This window comes from Eurosta solidaginis, chromosome 1 (assembly GCF_040869045.1).
Source record: "Eurosta solidaginis isolate ZX-2024a chromosome 1, ASM4086904v1, whole genome shotgun sequence".
Lineage (NCBI taxonomy): Eukaryota > Metazoa > Arthropoda > Insecta > Diptera > Tephritidae > Eurosta > Eurosta solidaginis.
The window spans coordinates 131,494,943-131,511,924 of record NC_090319.1 but is presented as its reverse complement, the minus strand read 5'-3'; the positions used below and the strand labels follow the sequence as shown (position 1 = coordinate 131,511,924).

The 16,982-nt window shown below is 37.9% G+C and overlaps 1 protein-coding gene across 4 annotated transcripts in view; it reads right to left on the bottom strand.

Moving 5' to 3' along the window:
* The window catches only part of PEK (pancreatic eIF-2alpha kinase), a 93,352-nt gene that overhangs the window by 57,634 nt on the left and 18,736 nt on the right, over positions 1 to 16,982 (bottom strand). For all 4 annotated transcript variants that reach the window (XM_067759834.1, XM_067759835.1, XM_067759836.1 and 1 more), the window contains one exon: positions 7,685 to 8,375. In XM_067759834.1, the coding sequence (XP_067615935.1) occupies positions 7,685 to 8,375 (691 nt within the window). The remainder of the gene's footprint in view (positions 1 to 7,684; positions 8,376 to 16,982) is intronic.

Here is a 16,982-nt window from a genome sequence, read left to right as displayed (position 1 = left end):
AAGGATAGACACCTTGTCGATGCTATAAGGGCTTATCCGAACTCCATAGCGCCCCACTAAGTGGCTGAGCGGTTTCCCGATACCGGGCAACCTCAGGATGTGTTGATGGCCTTACCACAGTAAGGGGCACTACTGTGGCGGACGGTTCTTTCCCCATATGCAATAATGAACCGCCGAGTCCGCCTTTTTGGGCAGGGCGTCGTACGACCAAGATGAACTCAAGATCTTGTTTTAATATAGAGGGTCAGAGTAGGAAGAGCTCTCAGCCGAACCTTATCTGCTTTGCAGATACGGTTCGGAGTCGGCATAAAACAAGTAGGTCCCATCCCGCCAATTTGTAGGAAAAAACGAGAATCACGAAGCAAATTGGAAGAGAAGCTAGGCCTTAGATCTCTTCGGAGGTTCTCGCGCCTTACATTTTTTTTTATCAGAGTAGGAGAACGGAACGCAAGCCGAGGAAGACAAAACCGCCATAAGCGATGCGTCGGACTCTGGGAGCAAAAGTAGAAGAGAGTCAATGAACTCCGTGAAGGAAACATACAAATGTAAACGGAGAAGTATAGTGGAGAAAAGTACGGAGCAGAGTAAGAGAGCTCTCTCTCAGAACCGCGCAGCACTAAGAATTGTACAACGCTTGGGGGCAGTGGCCGACACAACAGAAGTGGGGGCGACCGTTTGGAGTGAGCCCGTGAGGCGGTGAAGTACGACGAAGGCAGTTCAAGAGGTTTGTTGCGAGAAACCCTCGGCGGAAGGCGACAAGCCCGCTTTCAAGAGGCGGAAAGCACCCAGTTCCAGGGCCGCGAAGCAGGGCAGCCGCATAGACAATACAAGTGGGTCTACAGTTGTTGGGACAGATGGGCCCCAATAGCGAGGATTTAATTACCTCGAAAGCTGCAAGTCAGAGAGAGGACGTTAAAAGTGGCGATGTGCCATCCACAGAAGTAGGAGCCACAGGGAGATAACGCTAAGACTCCGGCTTTCTAAGATGTGTCAAAAGAGATGATAGCTTGCGACAACATCGCAACCTTGCGGTTGCTTTGGGAAGTTGTTCCAAACTTCCAAAGGCAAGGCAAGAATCCGCGGCTTTATGTTAAGTGAAAGTATGGATGCCATGCGAGATGAAGTAATGGATGCCATGCGCTGCAACTTCTGCAGAGTCAGAAACTGAATACACCGACACAAGAATGGGAGGTACTTACTGTATTTCGGCCTATGGAGGTCTGTTTTACATCTCCCAAATAAACAAGCGGGCGGAGGATATATTGAACACGCCGCTTGGCAAAATGTTTTGGGGCACAGGCAAAATTTATATGCGACTTAGGAAAAGAAGTCCCAAGGATAACAATCCTAACGCGCTAGCAACGGGTGAAGTCGAAAATGACCTCGAAAGCCTTGAACTAAGGGGGCAGGTGGAGGCCGTGAAAGTCACAACGAAGGTGTTAGAAGACAAACAGCCAAATGGTGCTGCGAGTCGCACAGAGGATGTCCAACACATCATTTACTCCTCTGGGAAAAATTCCGTAGACCTCACGACGAATTTGGAGGCGGAAAACAGCCCATTAACCCTATAAATTGGCGTCGAGCGAACTCGTCCTAACCCTTGACATGGCGCTGATTCAGGAGCCATGGATGGAAGGGTGCGATCTGCAGTTTTGGTAAGGAAACAGCTGCATTCATATATGCTGCCTAATTACACTACTGAGTCCCTCGTAGTGGTAGCGGTCGGTCAGAAGAATAAGCAGGCATTTATCCTGGCATCCTGCTATATGGCCCGTGCTGCGGGGGCACCACTGGGAGAGTGCAAGAAGCTAATAAAAGTGGAATGGTGCGAAAGACCGTTGGTCATAGGCGCGAATGCAAATGCGCACCACAATACGTGGGGAGGAGAAGATACGCATAGAGGCGAGTCTCTATTTTGTTACATACTGCAAGCCAATTTGGAGATCACCAACAGGGGAAGTGACCCTACATATATTGTTCCAACATCCAGTAATAACATTGAGCTCTGAAAGTGATATATCAATGTATGATTGGATGGTCATTGCTAGAGCATACTTCTCCGACCATGCGTATATCAGCTTCAGTATTCCCCTAAAGAAGGCAGACACGCGAGTAACCTTTAGAAACTCTAGGTCAAAGAACTGGACGAAATTCCAGAAAAATTTAAAAACGAAACTGAGACTGTAATAACTTTGAAATAATAAAACGAAAAAGGTTTTCCGATCGCCGATGAATAGCGTTAAAAAACGATTCTCGTTTATTGACGAAATTCATTTCTATTTATACAAAAGTTTCTTAACCTACACATACATACTTACATGAATGCTTACATACTAGAAGGGCATGACTTAATAAAGAAAAATGGTTTGTCAGCAAATTATTGTATTGACCTACATATTGTCAATATGATCCGCGCTTAAGCTGTTTGGTATGACGAATCAATATATTGGGCGATTTGGCAAATGCGAATGAACTCATGGTGGTTATCTGGGTCAATTAAATATGAACGTTTGTTTGCATATATATTTGTAACGTTAAGCGCATTCGAAGTGGGGAGAATTCCACGCAACACTACACCATCGGCCTTTTAAGTGAGCGTATATAATTTTGTGTTAATTATAGACGGTCCTCTAATGTCACTGTTATAAGTGTGCCGTGTTGTTTCATTTTACGTTAAATGACCCAGTCAACTTGCTTGGTGTTACCAAATTTCAATCTTTTGCATTCAGTTGTAATTTATGTCATAGTGGTAATTTTATACTGTAAGTAGTGAATTTTTTGCTTATGTGCTTTCTTGTTGCTTTTATTCGTTTGCATTTACTTTACCTACAGTGCCCGTTGTGCTGACTCTCGCGTTTTTTTTTTTATATAGTATGCTGACTTTTGCTATTCTTTTGTTTCGTATATTTACTATGATGAGTAATGTTACATGTTTTGCACAGCTGGTCTTTAAGTGTCAACTCACCTAAAAATCAGCTTTTGTCTACAAATTAACGTTTGTGAATTAATGGTAACTTGATACCAATATGAATTTTAAAAAAATTTTTGTTTTTGTTTTCTCATTTTTATTTTCATATTTGTTGTGTGCTGACTTTTGAATGACGTGTAAAGTGGAATGCTATTGTTGAAACTGTTTTTTTTTTTTTTTTGTTAAATTATTGTGAATCATTAGCATATTTTTTATATTGGGTAAGCCTATTCTTATTTCCTTATTTCGTAGGTAGGTTAAAGTAAAAATATTTCCTATTACTATTTTCTCACAAATTCGGAGTTTGAAGTAAAAATATTGTCTATTACTATTTCCTATTCTATTTTGGATTTAGAATAAAAGATATTTCCCTATTAGTTTTTCCTATTCTACCGGTGGCTAAAGTAAAAATATTTTTCCTATTATTTAAAATTATTACCTCGTTAATTTTGAGGTTTCCTTAAATGAGGCCCAGGCTAATAAGTTTATAATTAGATGAATGATTATTGTTTTAACCATTTTTATTAAACAACGATTTTCATTGTTTATCAAGTTTTACTAAACTAAGGACACATAAAGTAAGAAATCTGTCATTAATTATGCGAGAAAAAAAATCTAGGGGTTGTGATTGATGGAAGAGCAAAGTAGTTTTAATTAATGGGTAAACGGGAGGTGCAGTGGTTTCATATCTTTATAACTTATTTTTCTTATTTTCCAGCAGTTTCCTTTTGATCTTATTTGTCATGTGATTTCTGCGGCGGCCACCAAGACAGAATCGTCATTATATTAATGAAGAATTATTTATTTTTAACTGGGATTTGTCACATGCACAACCTCTTGGGTTTGTGCAATTATTTGATCTTTGATAACTTGGGTACCTACTATTATTATTTTAAATTTGCCTACTCGAGTATATATTCAATTATTTTTCACCAATTTGTCCCTCAGGACAACTGTGTTTTTCCTTATAAATTTCAAGTCCTGCATTGCCGGCTTATTTCAGCCTGGTCGAATATTGTCCTAAGTCAATAACTTCCTCAACAATCTGGTTGCTTGAAATGCTTTCTACGCTAACATTTTTCTATCCTACGATGAAAACGAGCGCGACATGTCTTATTGCTGCAAATTTATATAGCGCTTCACGTATATTTTTATATGTTCTCTTTGTGAATTTTTGTTAATTTTTTTTCGTTGTTCTTATTGCTGGGTTTTTTAGTATTTTTTTTTTCTTTAGTTTATGCATATTTCCACTGTCCTAGAATTTCCTATTGCTTCCTGACCATCTGTGTCAGTAGCATTAAGAGGAATTATGCAAATTTTGATTTGCTATTGAACTTTGGCAGGGTTAATTAGTCTGCTTTTACTGTTGATTGGGAAATTTTAAGAGTTATTATTTTAATGTGTGTTCTTAACTATTGCTCTTCCGCAGTTTGGGGAAAAAGAATTTAGATATTTGAGAAGGAGAAAAACAAATTTTTAGACGCGCTGTTGCGCGTTTTTCAATTGCATATATTTGATTTTCATATACTTTCTTAGTATCGTGGCGATTGCAATGATCAATGGCCCGACTGCGCAAATCATTGCGCCTAGCCAAACATCTGGAATTTTTGAGGTAATTTTTGTGTCTAATTGGTCTGGTGGCTCAGATTTAACTATCCTGTTTTCAGATACTTTATCTTCTGAACTTACTGAATTTTCCTTCCCTAATTCATAACCGGCTAATGCTATCATTATGCCGTGTGCTGTCTTTGGCCACCAAGTCATGTTGAAATTTTCCTATAGTTATTTTGCCTGCTTCTGTGAGAAAGGGACTAAATTTAATTTTTAATAAAATTTTTGATTTTAGTCTTTATCCTATGCATTCCATTTTACTTGTTTATTTAGTTAACGCTATTCACGTATAAAAAATTTTGTTTTTAATGGAGAAATTTGTTTAATTTAAAAATTTTTAGCATTAACAATTTTTGTTGTTATATCGACCTACTGATTTGTAAGATCACGAGTTTGAATCGAGCTCAAGGCCTAACAATAATTATTTTATCATTATTATTGTTATAATATATTTTTTCTTAATTGAAAAAATTTTTAAATTAGAACAGAAGAAAGAAAAAATTTAGACAACTGCCAAAGCTCGTTGTATAGATCCATTTCGGGAACTGCTAAATTCCTTCATCGGGAACGTTTAGGCGCCGCTGCTATAACCATTCAGTCACCACAGCGGTTTTTTGTTTGTCTTCATTATTCATACTTCAATTCTGGTTCTTGCCAATTGATATTCACAGCACTGCGACATCTGTTACAGAATAGTTGTGAAAATTGGACTTTGTTTATGGCGATGATGCCATAGTGTCATATTTTATTGACACTTTTCCCCGTGCTCTGGGATGTATTAACAATTTTTGTTGTTATATCGGCCTACTGATTTGTAAGATCGCGAGTTTGAATCGAGCTCAAGGCCTAACAATAATTATTTTATCATTATTATTGTTATAGTATATTTTTTCTTAATTGAAAAAATTGTTAAATTAGAACAGAAGAAAGAAAAAATTTACGGGGAAAAAGTGTCAATAAAATATGACACTATGGCATCATCGCCATAAACAAAGTCCAATTTTCACAACTATTCTGTAAAAGATGTCGCAGTGCTGTGAATATCAATTGGCAAGAACCAGAATTGAAGTATGAATAATGAAGACAAACAAAAAACCGCTGTGGTGGCTGAATGGTTATAGCAGCGGCGCCTAAACGTTGCCGATGAAGGAATTTAGCAGTTCCCGAACACTACAAGACAATCCAAAGGGGTTGCCAACGTGGAGGAACTGGAGGAGTCCAATGATTTCCTAACAAATACGCTTAAAACTAAGTATAATAGAGCTTGCCCTCTAAGAAGATTCAGAGGACAAGCAACGCCGTAATGGTGGACCAATGAACTGAGTCTTCTTAGAAGACAGGTAAAAGATACGATTAAGATGGCAAAGGTTGCGGAAAGCAAAGCGTGCTGGGGCGAGCATAGGGATCTGCTGAGGATCTACAGGCATGAATCTTTAAGGGTGAAAATAGTCACATGAAAAAGTGTATGTGCGGACACCTAGAGCTCCAGCGACACAGCGAGATTGCGGAAGGTTCTAGCGCTGGGAAAAATAGTCCAGGGACTAATAAAGAAAGAGAACGGCGTATGGTCACACAATATTGAGAAGTCCCTTGAGGCACTGTTCGACGCAAATTTCCCATCAGAAGATATTCAGAAGAGCCAGCAGACAGCTATAACACCTCGATAACGGAGCTGGTACTGCCGGGATTGGTCACCAATAACCGGATCGAATGGGTGGTGAAGACTTTCTCTAAGTTTAAATCGACTTACGAGACTTACGGCGTAGTTACGCAGATGACGTTACAATTATCACAAAAGGAAAGTGCCTTCACACAACTAGCTCTTTGACGGATCAAGCGATTATGGTTATACATACCTGGGCACCTCATGTCGGGTTGACGGCCAACGCAGATAATACGGATATGGTCTTGTTTACTAAGAGGTACAAGGCCCCAAATTTAACCAGGCCAAAAGTAGGAGGGGTGATCCTGCAGGAGAAGCCTTACACAAAATATCTAGGAATCAATATAGACAGCAAGTTGTCGTGGATGCTCAACGTGGAGAAGTCACTCCCTCACGCCTATTGTGTTGATCCGGAAATAAACATATCCTACAAGCTGATAGATCGCTGTAGTGTTTTAGCGGAATTAGTGGACGTAACTAAAGCAGTACAAACGCGTCAACTTTTATATTGACAGCTTAGCAGCAATTAAGGCAATAATCTCGCTTGGAAAGAATCGAGATAGGGAGAAGCATATCTATATTGGGTCACGGGGCACGTGGAAATAGATGAGAAGGAAAGAGTGATCGAACTAGCTATAAAGGGCGCATCCCTCGCTCCAGCTTACTCCGCAGACGTTCAAATTAGATTAAGCGATATTAAGAGAAGACGAGAGTTGCAAATGATCGATCAAGCGGGAAAGGCGTGGACCCAAGCGCTGGGGTGTAAAGTGTCGAAGATCATGTGTAGGCCTTACAACCGTAGACTAATAAAGTTAATCCTATAATTAAAAAGAGAGGACTGTAGACTCAAGACGGAAATTCTGACTGGGCACTGCCTTCTTGGACAATCTTTTGACCCGGACTTTTTCGACTGAAAAAAAAAATTGTAATAATAACTATAAGAATGGGTCGCTGTATTATTGAGGATATTTGTGGATCAAAACCCAACTTTTGGATATCGCTCAATAAGTTTTTTCATAGATGTTTCGTTCTTTTACTTTGCTTTATTGGCGATAGTCTAGGGTCGACTTCTAATACCGGTTTGGAGATAAAATTTTTATCCGCGCAAAACTTCATTCTACAAAAGTTCTGTGACAACTGCTGGTCATCTGTTTCAGATTTTAGCGTCCTTTGACAACCGCACTACCAGAGGATGTAAACGATAAAGTTACAAGAAGTTTTTGGATTTGGCAACTTCAACAGAACTTTTTTTGGTAGGTTGAGTTGTAAACGGCAAAATTTCAAATGAAAGAGAGATGAGTTGTAAGCCTTAATAGGGGCATTCATTTCATCCGAGGAAAAATTATTTTAGGTGGTCCGCTTGTAAAATTGATGTTCTAAAGATTTCGATTTGCCGAATATGAATTGGAAAAAATTGTATTTTGAATCACTCTAATGCTTACCTTAAATTTCCACAACATTGTTTTGGGATTTGACTTGCTGAATGCACAGATTAGACCCTCTGGTATCACTACTCTGATCTCCAAATCTAACATAGCTATATTCATGTCGCTATATGAACTATCGTGACACTCGGCCGATTTCTTTAAATTTAATTCATGTTGTCCCACACTGAAATTCCAACGCTCTTCACCGGTTCTCGATTCCACAGCACGTACAGTTTGTGTATGGCGACGTATAACGATTATATCATCTAGCAGCGCATCATGATCTGTTTTCGTTTCAATCCTAATTCTATCTCCAAAGTGCAAATCTTTTCTACTTTCTGTTGAGTTGACACATCCATGCATGGAACACTCGTACAATAATAGACCAGTACGCACGGACACACCATATGTACGTGTCTCTTTACCTCCCGAAATGACCAGATCATCTGAGAATTTCGCTGAGGAACTGAGCAGTCGTTCGGTGGTAATTCGTGTAGCATCAATAGATTCGCCATCAAATTTATATATACATCCACTTAACGATGGTATCATGCGCACAAATTGCCCATTGTTTGTTAATTCAAGGCGATGAATGGTGGATGATATGAGAGGTCCGGGACCTGTAGGAATGCTCCAATGTAAAATGCCAGCTCTGCTGCCATCAATCGCTGATAAACGACCGTCCAGAGTTGTTATAAACAAAAGTCTAGAAGCAAAAAATGTAATTTTAGCAAATTTTTTTAATTATGTAAACTAACCCGTTTGTTATATGGCCCAAATCACGGGCTGTTACGTTACATTCGTAAGTGCATTTTGACAAAAATGGTTTGATAATACATAGAGTTTGATACATCGATTATTTTGTATAAATGATTTTAAAAGTTAATACCTTAACTGAAATTTTTTGTTCCTACCATTGTGATTTCATACAAGTGGCGAATGTTTGAAAATAACATAATATAGTTTAAAAAAAAAAACCTAAACAACACGCCGTAGCACAGAGGTTCGTATCTCGTTTTGTAGCGAGTTATGTAACCACTGCCTTCTTCAATAGTTGCCGCTAGATGGGTCTCTTTGCGCGCCTAGCCTAGAGAGCTACAAACATACAAGTGAAGCTAATATAAGCGTGTTAAAAACATTGAAAAGGACTGGTATATTGCATTATTTAACATATTTTAAAATGTTTGCTGGCTGCTCATATCTTCTCTATTTACTAGATTTTAAAAGTGAATATTAATATGTAGCCTGATTTTCTGAATACACATTTGAAAGACAAGTTGATTTGAAACGCAAATAGGCACTTCATGCCACCTTAATTATTTACCGGCAACAAAAAAACAAACCTTTCCTCCATTATCTAGCCATTAGCGACAGCCATTCTCCCTGTCAACAATTAGGGAAGTATGGCAATGGAGGAATAGAAAGATTTTTCACTTGTATGAACTCACAATGGTTCTTACAAAAATGTTATACTGTTCACTTTTTACAAGTTACTACGATTTGAACGATGTTTGTTACGTTACATGAATTTGGAAGTATGTTTTGTAGTTGCCTCAAGTCATTTAAAAACTATGTTCTATTAGCAAGTTAATGACAGCGTCAAGTATATTATTTGTAAGCTTTAGGATGTAAGTGATAGATAAAATATTAAACACAACGAAACTGTTTTTTTTTCAGTAGCATAAACGTTGGGACTGTAAAGCTACACAAAATGACTGCTATGGTACATGTCCGATTTGGAAGTGAAATTGAACTCTAGATATCTAGTTCTAGAGTTCAATTTCAGTTGTTTTATTATGCATAAATAACACTCAGTAGTAAACATTAAAAACGTTAGGGAAATTCTCTCAGTATGGAATCCATAGATTTAGTCATACATTAATTGACGCTTAGACGCGTAAGTGATTTTGTACGTTTCGCAACAAGTCACGCCAGCCACTTCCAAACTGCAGTCGACCCAATGCTTTCATGGCCGCAGCGTCTTCGTGCATTCGTATAACATGACCTAGCCAGCGAAACCTTTGGGTTTTTATTCGCTGCAGTATAGTTATATCTGCGTAAAGCTCATACAGCTCATCATTATACCTCCTTCGATACTCGCCGTCGGCATCACGCACAGGATAATAAACCTTCCGGAGAACTCTTCTCTCCAACACTTCAAGAGCCATCTCATCTTCTCCCGACACCGTCGATGATTCCGAGCAACACACCAGGACAGGTATGGTGAGCGACTTGCAGAGCGTGATTTTTGTTCGTCGAGAGAGGACTCACTTTTCAATTACTTACTCAGTCCAAAGTAGCTCTTGTTGGCAAGAGTTATTCTCCGTTTGATTTTTCTGCTTTTTTTTTTGCGGTAATAAATTACCAATAAATATAATATCAATTATTCAAATCGTTCGGAAGCTGCAGGTCGTGTTTTCACGAAGTGTCTGCTGGCTTAAGTCTTAAGCTAGCAGACACTCCCGTTTCTCGGAACCGGACGCAGCTTAAAATTTTTTTTTGGGGTAATAAATTGCCAATAAATGTAATATCAATTATTCAAGTCGTTCGGTAGCTGCAGGTCGTGTTTTCACGAAGTGTCTGCTGGCTAGATTCTTAAGCTTAAGTGAATACACGACCTACAGCTTCCGAACTACTTGGATAATTGATATTACATTTATTGGCAATTTATTACCTAAAAAAAAATTTTACCTGCGTCCGGTTCCGAGAAACGGGAGTGTCTGCTAGCTTAAGACTCAAGCCAGCAGAAACTTCGTCAAAACACAACTTACAGCTTCTGAACGACTTGAATAATTGATATTATATTTATTGGCAATTCATTACCGCAAAAAAAATTTAAAGCTGCGTCCGGTTCCGAGAAACGGGAATGTTTGCTAGCTTATTGTCAATAAATGAGGTATAAATTATTTAATATATAATATTGTTGTTTGCTAGTTCGTAAACTTAATTAATTTCCATTTTAATTTTTTTTACGATAAAGTTTCTCTTTCCTATTTAATAATTTTGAATCTCCTCATTTCTCATCTCATTTCCAATCTCCTTTTTTACGCTAAAGTCCTTTTCCTGTATCATTAATAGTTTTCAATCCCAAGTTTTTTTACCTCTGATTTTCCTTTGGCTTTTTAAACTCAGTTGAGCAGAGCTCACAGATTATATTAACTTTGATTGAATAACGGTTGGTTGTACAAGTATAAAGGAATCGAGATAGATATAGACTTCCATATATCAAAATCATCAGTATCGAAAAAATTTTGATTGAGCCATGTCCGTCCGTCCGTCCGTTAACACGATAACTTGAGTAAATTTTGAGGTATCTTGACGAAATTTGGTATGTAGGTTCCTGGGCACTCATCTCAGATCGCTATTTAAAATGAACGACATCGGACTATAACCACGCCCACTTTTTCGATTTTTCGAAAAGTGCGATAATTTATTACCAAAGACGGATAAAGCGATGCAACTTGGTAGGTGGGTTGAACTTATGACGCAGAATAGAAAATAAGTAAAATTTTGGACAATGGGCGTGGCACCGCCGACTTTTAAAAGAAGGTAATTTAGAAGTTTTGCAAGCTGTAATTTGGCAGTCGTTGAAGATATCATGATGAAATTTGGCAGGAACGTTACTTGTATTACTATATGTATGCTTAATAAAAATTTGCAAAATCGGAGAACGACCACGCCCACTTTAAAAAAAAATTTTTTTTAAGTGAAATTTTTACAAAAAATGTAATATCTTTACAGTATATAAGTAAATTATGTCAACATTCAACTCCAGTAATGATATGGTGCAACAAAATACAAAAAGAAAAGAAAATTTCAAAATGGGCGTGGCTCCGCCCTTTTTCATTTGATTTGTCTAGGATACATTTAATGCCATAAGTCGAACAAATATTTACCAATCCTTGTGGAATTTGGTAGGCGCTTAGATTGTAGGACGATAACTGTTTTCTGTGAAAAAGGGCGAGATCGCCCAGCTTTTATACACAGTAGATCGTCTGTCCTTCCGCTCGGCCGTTAACACGATAACTTGAGCAAAAATCGATATATCTTTACTAAACTCAGTTCACATAATTATCTGAACACACTTTGTATTGGTATAAAAAATGACCGAAATCCGACTATGACCACGCAAACTTTTTCGATTTCGAAAATTACGAAAAATGAAATAAAATGCCATAATTCTATACCAAATATGAAAAAAGGGGTGAAACATGGTAATTGCATTGGTTTATTGACGCAAAATATAACTTTAGAAAAAAACTTTGTATAATGGGTGTGACACCTACCATATTAAGTAGAAGAAAATGAAAAAGTTTTGCAGGGCGAAATCGAAAGTCCTTGGATTCATGGCAGGAATACTGTTCGTGGTATTACATATATAAATAAATTAGCGGTACCCGACAGATGATGTTCTGGGTCACCCTAGTCCACATTTTGGTCGAAATCTCGAAAACGCCTTCACATATACAACTACCACAACTCCCTTTTAAAATTCTTATTAATACCTTTAATTTGACACCCATATTGTACAAACAAATGGCGGCCACCGTGGTGTGATGGTAGCGTGCTCCGCCTACCACACCGGATGCCCTGGGTTGAAACCCCGGGCGAAGCAACATCAAACATTTTAGAAATAAGGTTTTTCAATTAGAAAAAAATTTTTCTAAGCGGGGTCGCCCCTCGGCAGTGTTTGGCAAGCGCTCCGGGTGTATTTCTGCCATGAAAAGCTCTCAGTGAAAACTCATCTGCCTTGCAGATGCCGTTTGGAATCGGCATAAAAACATGTAGGTCCCGTCCGGCCAATTTGTAGGGAAAATCAAGAGAAGCACGACGCAAATTACATAGGCGTCCACCTATAGAACTAAGGCCCACTCCCTTTTAAAAAACTCATTATCACCTTTCGTTTGATTCTCATAATGTACAAACGCATTCTAGAGTCAACCCTGGTCCACCTTTATAACGATATCTCGAAAAGGCGTCCACCTATATAACTAAGACCCACCCCCTTTTAAAATACTCATTAACACATTTCATTTGATACCCATATCGTAAACAAAATCTAAAGTCACCTCTGGTCCACCTTTATGGCGATATCTCGAAAAGGCGTCCACCTATAGCACAAAGGCCCACTCACTTTTAAAATACTCATTAACACCTTTCATTTGATACCCATATCGTACAAACAAATTCTAGAGTCACCCCTGGTCCACCTTTATATCGACATTTCGAAAAGGCGTCCACCCATAGAACTAAGGCCCACTCCCTTTTAAAATACTCATTAACACCTTTCTTTTTATACCCATATTGTATAAACGCATTCTAGATGATAGATATCTCGAAAAGGCGTCCACCTATAAAACTAAGGTCCACTCCCTTTTAAAATACTCATTAACACCTTTCATTTGATACCCATATCGTACAAACAAATTCTAGTCACCCCTGGTCCACCTTTATGGCGATATCTCGAAAAGGCGTCCACCCATATAACTAAGGCCCACTCCCTTTTAAAGTACTCATTAGCACCTTTCATTTGATACCCATATTGTACAAACAAATTCTAGAGTCACCCCTGGTCCACCTTTATGGCAATATCTCGAAAAGGCGTCCACCCATAGAACTAAGGTCCGCTCGCTTTTAAAACACTCATTTACACCTTTCGTTTGACACCCATATTGTACAAACGCATTCTAGAGTCACCCCTGGTCCACCTTTATAACGATATTCCGAAAAGGCGTCCACCTATAGAGCTAAGGCCCACTCCCTTTTAAAATACTCATTAACACCTTTCATTTGATACCCATATCGTACAAACAAATTCTAGTGTGACCCCTGGTACACCTTTATGGCAATATCTCGAAAAGGCGTCCACCTATAGAACTAAGGCCCATTCCTTTTTAAAATACTCATTAGCACCTTTCATTTGATACCCATATCGTACAAACAAATTCTAGAGTCACCCCTGGTCCACCTTTATGGCGATATCTCGAAAAGGCGTCCACCTATAGAACTGAGGCCAACGCCCTTTTAAAAAAACTCATTAACACCTTTCTTTTGATACCCGTATCGTACAAACAAATTCTAGAGTCACCCCTGGTCCATCTTTATGGCGATTTCTCGAAAAGGCGTCCACCTATAGAACTAAGGCCCACGCCCTTTTAAAATATTCATTAACACCTTTCATTTGATACCCATAACACATTCCACGGTTACCCTAGGTTCATTTTCCTACATGGTGATTTTCCCTTATTTTGTCTCCATAGCTCTGAGTATGTAATGTTCGGTTACACCCGAACTTAACCTTCCTTACTTGTTTTAAGTTGTTTTCATTCACAATATTGCCATTAAATAAACTCAAAAATAAACTTCCTTGTTCCTATTATCTTCCATTTAGCAACTTTTATCCCCATCTTTATTATTTTTAATTACACATATACATATATTAGATAGAGTTAGTTTCAACGAATTAGTCTTAAGGAAAAATCAATACAATTGAAGTTTTTTTGAATTTTTCGATCATTAATGTTAGGATAAATATTGAATAAAAAGTTTTTTATAGCGTTTTACAAATAAATCCAAACTTATCATATTTATTAGTTTATGGTACATAGAACCGACTGCCTTGGGAAGCTTATGCTCTTCTGTTGATGTTGCTGTGGCACCAATTCATTACTCATATTGGAGTGTATTTATCTTAACATCAGCAGTATAACTGTAAACAAAACTGAGTTGGAGAGGCTCGTTGTAATAAGAAAGCCTGGTATTGTCTTATGCGCAGAAACTTGTACAACGGATCTTATAATGGATACCGAGCTGAATATCTCGACATACAAATACATTCCTTGCGACTCCCAAATATACAGTTGAGTGTAGTCTTCAATAAAACCATTGACATGAATGTGTGGTACACTATCATAAAAATCAAGAAATGTGCATTAAAATGACAAATAGTTGTACTCTATCACTCACCAAGTAGCAGTGATGCCGAGTTTATTTTATATCTCAATGACATCATCACTGAGTATATAATGATGGGGGATTTCAACATAAATATGAATGTATCGTCAACATACTCAAATCAGCCAACAAGTTTATTTGCACAAATGGCTATGTTGCAGAGGATTACTTTCAATACGAGAATAACTGAGTACTCAGCTACAAAAATGTATTTAAAAAAAAAATGTAAGGCGCGATAACCTCCGAAGAGATCTAAGGCCGAGCTTCTCTTCCAATTTGCGTCGTGCTCCTCTTGATTTCCCCTACAAATTGGTCGGACGGGACCTACATGTTTTATGCCGACTCCGAACGGCATCTGCAAGGCAGATGAGTTTTCACTGAGAGCTTTTCATGGCAGAAATACACCCGGAGCGTTTGCCAAACACTGCCGAGAGGCGACCCCGCTTAGAAAAAATTTCTTCTAATTAAAAACCTTATTTCTAAAATTTTGATGTTGCTTTGTCCGGGGTGTGAACCCAGGGCATACGGTGTGGTAGGCGGAGCACGCTACCGTCACACCACGGCGGCCGCCACAAAAATTTATTTACTCTTTAGTAATAACGACCAAATACTAACTGAAAATTTGAGTGATCATAGAATTTCAGGTCACGAGACAATACAGTTCAAGATACCAACAACAAAATTTGTCAAAATGAGGAAATTCGACACCGTAACTAGCTGGGAGTTCTATAGTGCGGAAAATCTTATTACTGCTGCCAGCAAGCGATTGACACTCTTTGTATAATACTGGAGTAGAAAATGGAGTTATACAACTGAACGATATCCTAGCTGAAGCCATGCAAGTATTGACGTATGAGAAGAGAATAAAAATAAAGCTAAGAAATAAGTGGTATGACCGCGAGCTGAGAATATTGCACAAAATAAAACTCGACTCCTATAATGTTGCTAAAAACACAGGACACTGGGATGATTATCATAGGTACAGCTAAAAGAACAAATAAAAAAACTATCAAGTATAAAGAAGAAATATATGGAAGATAGGGTGCTCGATAATCTTGGAGACATGAACGGGTGTGGAAGTGTTTGAAAATCTCGCAGAGATAACTGATAACAAAAAACACAAAACCAAAATAATAATTAATGATGAATGCATTGAGAAGGAATGTCATATAGCCATGCCCTGAACAATTTTTTTGTTAAGAGCACAGTCGAAATTAATGAAAGTATCGAAATAATTCCTTATGCTGCCGAAATAAGCGTAAAAAACCAAATTGAAGCGTTTGAATTCACAGACATAGTATTAGATGGTATAATAAATATCACTAAGGAATTTAAAAACAAATATGGCGGGAAAAAGCTTTTGTCGGAAGGTGTATTTAAAGATGCCATGGTATATACTGCTCACTTTTACAAAGAAGTCATAAACGATTCACTAAATAACAGCATTGTTCCTAATTTCTGAAAAATATCTACAATAGTACCTGTGGAAAAAGTTAAAAATACAGTGAAGCCGTAGGAGCTACGTCCAATCAATACGTTACCTGCAGATGAAAAAATAATGGAAACAGTGGTTAAAAATCAACTAGTAGTATACTAAGAAAAACACGATGTAATTATGCCTGAGCAATCTGGGTTTAGGAAAAGTCATTCTTGTGAAACAGCACTGAATATGGTAATTGGAAAGAATGGAAAGAGGATGTAAGTGACAAAAAAGTTATGTTGTCGGTCTTCCTAGACTTAAAACGGGCTTTCTAAACAATTGATAGAGATATTCTGTTGGATGTCATGTTTAAAATTGGTATAATGGGAAAGGAGTTGGAATGGTTCCGAAGTTACCTGAGCAACAGGAAGCAAAGAACGATAATTGCAAATTCAATATCATCGGTTGTTGATGTAAACATTGGCCTACTGCAAGGCTCAGTACTGGCACCAATAGTGTTTACAATATACATTAACGATATTAAATCATTCTTAAAACATTGCAAAATTCGTATATTTGCCGATGATGCATTGGTTACCATCAGTGAAAGAAATACGCACTGTGCTATGTCAAAGGTTCAAGAGGATTTGGAAACCTTATACAAATGGCTGTGCCTCAGAAAGTTGAAAGTAAATGTGGATAAAACCAAGTTTATGGTATTTTCGAAAAACCTAAGTACCACTGTTATCAATTATCCAAGCAATGTTTACTTGAAAATAAGGAACAGTAAAATTCAAAGAGTCGACAACGTGAAGTATTTAGGGGTCTTGATTGATATGAACTTGAACTTTGGAGAAGTAATTTAGAAGCTTAAATTGCAAAGAAAATAGGCTTCATGTACCGAACATGTAAACATATTAACCAACGTCATAAAATATT